The 6,356-nt window shown below is 39.3% G+C and overlaps 1 protein-coding gene across 1 annotated transcript in view; it reads right to left on the bottom strand.

The window, feature by feature from the left end:
- Positions 1–6,356, bottom strand: part of PTPRM (protein tyrosine phosphatase, receptor type, M) — a 379,063-nt gene that overhangs the window by 154,932 nt on the left and 217,775 nt on the right. The window contains exon 15 of the mRNA XM_009879983.1: positions 3,438–3,570. Coding sequence (XP_009878285.1) covers positions 3,438–3,570 — 133 coding nt within the window. The remainder of the gene's footprint in view (positions 1–3,437; positions 3,571–6,356) is intronic.

The raw sequence follows: 6,356 nt of genomic DNA, 5'->3' as shown, positions 1-6,356 counted from the left end.
TGAATGGATAAAGAAAAGATAGAACAGCACAGATAAAGAACTCTGAACAACCAAGTAGGGAGAAAAACAGGGAAATACTAACAGCCTTCCCCTGACCCAGGTGACAGGCATACAGATCTGGTTTACTTTAGTCAAGAGTAAGTGTCCACACAGAAAATGTTTCAGCGTCCATGATGTTCCCACCCTCCTGGTGACTCCGTACCATACACTGAATAGTCAGGCCACTTAATCTCTCTGTGACCCAGTTTACAGTATAACTACCTCAGAAGACCGCTATGTAGTGAAATTAATAATGATGCCTAACGATGACTGATATTTGCAGAACTTCTCTACCTACTGCTTTGATAGTGGCCATATCCAAAGCATGTCTGTGAGGCACTCAAAACTTGGCTTTGAGTGTTGGTCTTGTCTACTTGCCTACTGACTTAAAAGTCAAAGCAGTTGATCTGTGAAAATCTGTGGTGCCTGGCACCAACCAAGCAAAGAATGGTTGCTGGCTGAATTGAGGTGGCTATTAAATAAATATGTTGGATAAAGGCATGGTTATCACATACAGTGAAACCGCTTTCCAAATCTCTTGACAATGGAAAGGAATGGTTTGAAATAAAGTTAATTAAGCACTGTGAAGCCCCAGATACAGAGTAAATCTAATCTACTGGTGAGATCTGGAGATCAAGTCTACAAGGACCCATTTCCGTGAAAAAATGAGTAACAGACAGTATGTGCCTTGGGATACGCCTTGGGATAGGGGAGTGTGAGTGGGATATCGCTGTAGCCAACTCCAAGAAAGACAAGTTTCAGAGCACGTAGACTCAGCGCAGTGAAACCTAGCAATGTAGCCCAGAGAGTCTGCAAGTAATAGTGCAGAGAGGAAAGTGGTTCTCTGGGGAAAGGTGCCGCTGAATTACAAGGTGCGATTTTATTTTTCACTCAGATCTTTACTCCAGTAAAACTCCTGATAAAGTAAATGGAATAAAATGATCAAGTGCAGTAGTCAAACGACACGCTAGCTTGATAAGATTGTTTCACAAAGTAGCACCTAAAGTATCATAAAACTGCAAAAACACTACAGTTATACTAAGCTTGCAGAATGATTTATACATTTTCTTCAAGTGCATAATGTATACACAGTAACTGAACCAAGGTGAAACCATAGGGGCTCTCAGCAGCACAGTGAATTAATGCACCAATAACAATCTATTGAATAATCGGTTCATCTTTTGCTTAAGTCATGAGTGTAATTGTATTCAAGACCTTCTATGCTACAGCATCTGCTTTAGAGGTCTGGGACACAACATACCTACCTCCTGAAATGCTCATTAAAGCCTAGTCACATCCTGTTACACAGCTGAACCATTCTTACTTTTTAATATTCACTTTGACTCATTTCACAGTTTGTTTTCTTCAAGGCTGCAGCATGATTCTGGGATATGTTTAAGTTATTGGTATCATTCTTTCTGTACTATACAATGAAATTGTATGTATTTGGTAAGAGAGTTCCTGGACTTGTAGTTTCAACAGTTTCATCTCTGTCACAAGCAGATTTATTCCAAACCCCAAAGAAGCTCACATAATGCACTTTTCTTCTAACAACAGAATTACTATGAATAATAATTACCTTGCTATGGTAGACAGAAGGAATCAAGCATCCTTCTGCATTAACATGCAAACACTTAGGATTCGAGCCTTCCTGCCTCTAACAATTAGATTATCAAAGTGCTTTTCCCTAGAGAATGAAGCAAGAGCGGGTATAGCATCCATTTAGCCAGAGACCCTGACACCTTATTTACTTTGAAACTATCTGGATCATTTTGCAAAGAACTTGTCTCCCTTGTAAGAAGAACTTGTCTCCCTTGGTGAATATATTCTACCTTTGGCGCAAACGCTTAAGGAGGGGCTCAAAACTGGAAGAGAAAGAGTGATGAATGCCAATCAGGAATTGTGTGAAGAAGGATTGGCCAGACAATGTGAGAAGCCTTCTTACTTGCATGCCAAGTGCTGTGTCTGGCCCTAGGGAGGAGTTTGGGAGTTCAACTGTTAAAATTGAAGGTATGAATGATGCAAAAAACCAGACGTGGGAAGAAAAAAGTACTGCAAAGTCAGAGCAGATTTTAACTCTGCTACACTGTGCTTTATTGAGAAGATTCGTTTACTGGGGCAATTTATTGCCCCAGCCAGACTTATCCTGGGGCTTAAACACCAATCTCTTCTGTATTGCAGGTTTTGACCTACCTCTTGTCGTGACCTAGCCCTCAGTCCTGGCCACAGCTCACCTTTCTCTGCATAGAGCCCTTCTAACTCATGGTTCTGCTTCTGTCTTCCAGGAGACTGAGAAGCAGCTGCTTCTGTTGCCTGCCCTGAGGCACTGTCAGGCAGCCGCCTTCTTAGCTTGCACCTCCACTGTTCAAATTCTGGAAGAATTTCAGGCAGCTCTGGGGTTTGGACTATCTCAGACCTGCCAAACTAGTTCACACAGCATCGGGGTGAGCAAAATCAGGCCAAGATTGCTCGCAAAGGAAGAAAAGGGGATAATTCAGGGTGAATGGCAAGGAGATGAGGGGTTATGGGACAGTAAGAAGACTATGGCAGCCATGGAAGGAGAATTTGTGACTCAGCCCCTCTATACAGCTCTTGCACATCCCCAACCTCATCTCTACACATCTCTCAGGTACAATCTAAAACCTTGATTCTATCTGCTAATGAATTTGTCCCAATACAGACTTAGCTTCTATAATCACACGGATTTTTTCTTAGCCATGCCACCTCCTTAGCTATCAGGTATTTTCCCCTCTATTATTTTTCCTTTTTACAGCGTTGAGAAAGGCAACCGGGCTTAAAAGGCTTACACTTCTAATGCTGTAGCAGTTTTCAAATGATTTTCCAATCAATCTCAATGCATGTGTGTGTTGAACCAGCATTTGGAAACATTCAGCACCACTGTAACATTTTCATTTGTTTTCAGGGAATGAAGTTTATGCAGAACAATACAGATCCCATTCTCAGCACAAATTACCTTAGCTCTAGTTCCAGTTTGACTGAGGATTTCTTTTGCATTCAAGAATGAAACTACATCTAACTTTCAGCTGATCTGTCAAGTAGAGTGGAGACTCACACTTTCAGAATAGAGAAACTGTTCTATTATTAGAGTCCATCATGCAGTACTAATGCACAAAGTGCTAGAATCATTAACCTCGAGTTGTTTTTCTCCTATAACAAAGCCACAAACATTAATTCACAGAAAATGCTGTGGGATGAAACAGATATTGTAGTTTTATAAAAACCCAGCAAAGCCTTGGGGGCGGGAAGGAGCAGTTCCTAAACTCTGTGGCAAAGGGCGCGAAGGCGGCTGGATGCTTTTGCCAATATCAAACTGAGAACTGCTGTAGGAGATGCTGTGATATGAATACGTACATAGAAAACATCTACTGATTGCTCACCTTTTCTTCATTACCAGCACGACCCCCAGAAATATAATGACGAACAGCAAGATGCCTGCAATGACTCCAGCAATTTTAACAGTATGGTCAGTCTGCTTCTCAGGTTCTGGGTCCGGCTTTCGAGTGGCAGCCCCTACGGAATCAGTAAAATGAAAAGGGGAGAAAGAAAAAGAATAAGGATGTTATTCTTTTGATATTTATACATTTAACTTATCAATGTCGTTAGTCTTACCTAGGGCCACCAGATATCAATGCTTGATATTTTAAGAAAAAATCCCGCTTTCATATGCATTGACAGGAATATAATTCTTCATATTGTTCCATGACATTTTGCTAGACCACAACACAGGTGGGATACCACTGTCAGCCCTGACCCTTTTTTAAGAGCCTTTTCACAGATTCACAAATTTCTGTATTTTTATTATCTGTGCTGGCTCCCTTTTCTTTCTGCCATTTAAAAACTTGCTAACAACACAATAACTATCCTAAGCCTTTATCCAAATTTGATTTGCTGGAACATTTTCCTCAATTATTTTTCATAAATGAAGCTGTAATTCCATAACATATTAGCTTAAACACCTGGAAAAGTGAGATAAGCTCATTTACCATGCATTTTACCCGCAATTGTTTTTTACACAATAGACTTTTTTTTTTTTTTTGCCTTTGGAAATCTAAATCTAGGTCACATCTGGTAGGCAAAAAGACTCCTTCTAAGCAATTTATTCACAAAGTGGGAAGCAGCTGATGATCACACCACTGGCACCCACATTTAATATCTGTTTAAATGAGATAACCAGTGCCTTACAGCAGCTACTGTCTTAGCTCTTCCAGCTTCTCCATTTAAAAAAAATAACATCGTTTGTACTGTTTACTGTATAATGTGATGGAACGTCAAATCCATGTCTGATGAAATATCCATTTCCTCTGCTAAATGAGTTCAGGATGAAAAATGTTAAGGAAGCAACATTAAATTCACTAAACTGATTTTTTTTATGGACTTCTTTTTTTTTTTTAAATCACAACGTGACAGTATTCATCATTTAAGACACCATGCCGTAAAGTGGACACAGGGATTTATGGATCACTTTCCTGCTATGGCTTTTTGGGGAATTATATTTTACATGTTTCTTCACTTCCTATTTTTTTGGAAAAAAATTGGTGATCAAATTACATGCAGAGATAATTTCTGAAAAGTATAATGAAAACATTTCCAATGTTTCTTCTCAGTTGTAACCAGGATATTCTAAAATGGTGAGTACTTCTGAGCACCCACAGTTACACTTTTGGCCTACATCTTCAAAACTCCTTACCACCAGGAATCCCAGGAAAACCTCACAATTCATATTGCTGCCAGAAAAGGTAGCAACGTTTAATCAAAATATAACTAGAGGTAAGTGCAGGAACCACGTTCTTTGGAAAATTCTGGCCACAGTGTGAGTGCTAATTCAAAGAAGATGATGTGCTGCCTATGCCTGTGCCCAGTCCTACCAGAATATTAGTTTGATAGCAATACACTGCAGTTCTGAATTAGTAAAATTCTTACTCCATATGAGTAAGATCTTTGTGCAAAAGGCAGCTGTTAGCTGAATGTGGCAAACAGGAAGCACTGAATCAAGTACACTGCAAATGGTAAGACATGATAAGGACTTCACGGTCCTCTTTTACATCTAAAACCCAAGCAAGGAAGAATGCAAAGACAACAAGAAGCAATATCTTTTCAGACGTAATTTCTAAGACTGGTTCCTTCCAAAGTCTATTGTCCATTATCTCCTTCAGGCTACCTCATTCTACTGGAATACTCATCAGTAATGCCTTCTTAAAATCAAATTCTGCCCTATGGTTTTATTCCTTTTGGTAAGGCTTCCAGCACTAGTTTTGGGATCGCGAATGCTAGACATTAAAAGTAAGTGAAGGTAGCCTTGCTACATTTTCACATACAACTCTCAACTATCCAGTGTGTTTTATCTCAGTGTCATGTGTCTCTTTGACAGCACAGGGTCCCCACTTCAGTGAACTAGCCAAACTTACACTATGCAGAGAAGATAGTATCAAATTCCTATTCAAAGCACACACATTTTCTGCACATCATGAAGCACAACTTCCATGAAATGCCTTCAATGACAAAAAGCACTATCCTCTTGGGTGTCATGGACAAGCTGGGGAATCCACCACTATTGCAAATTCGAAGAAAGCCTACATGAGGAGCGATACAGAGCCTAACACCAGGACACGGAAATGCCCATTGATTATCTAATTGAGGGATCCTCTCAAATTATCTAAGAGAAGTGCAGGGTAATGCCATCCTCATTTAAAAATAGAATAAAGCTTGCCATCATGATGGACTCAGCCTGACTGATAACAGAGATTGTCTTAAACTGGAAACATGATATTTGACATGCCGTTTAAAAACTCCTATCATTAATTATTATAAAAAACAAAATATTGGCATTAACTCAATTCTCCTTTAGTTCCATTCAGCACCTCATTCATTCCCTGACAGAATGTTGCTCCTTTCTTGGTGGTAGTGGGTTCCAAAATCCACTTTGGTAAAAAGAACCAAATTTGCTATCTCTCACCTTTCTTGAGCATCCTTTCAATCTTGTAGTATTAGAAATTCTGAATCAACTTTCTTAATTTGATTTAATACTGCTTATTTCTTTAACGTAGCTCAGTTTTTCTACAAGATTTTTAAAAAATTTTGTGTTCTACCCCATTCTTTATCTCCCTTAGCATTCTGATTGGTTTCATTTTGACATCAGATGGACACTGAACAGGTCACTGGCGCATTGTTTACAGTGAAACCTGCATTCCTTTCTTCAATGCAGTGTTCAATTTTGACTGTTTTGCTAGTTAAAAGTTATTCAAATTTAGCTCTGCTCAACGCTACATAGCATTTATCAAGACTGAAATTTGAGTTGG

This window comes from Charadrius vociferus, unplaced genomic scaffold (genome assembly GCF_000708025.1).
Source record: "Charadrius vociferus isolate BGI_N301 unplaced genomic scaffold, ASM70802v2 scaffold202, whole genome shotgun sequence".
Lineage (NCBI taxonomy): Eukaryota > Metazoa > Chordata > Aves > Charadriiformes > Charadriidae > Charadrius > Charadrius vociferus.
This window is presented reverse-complemented; position numbering and strand designations above follow the sequence as displayed.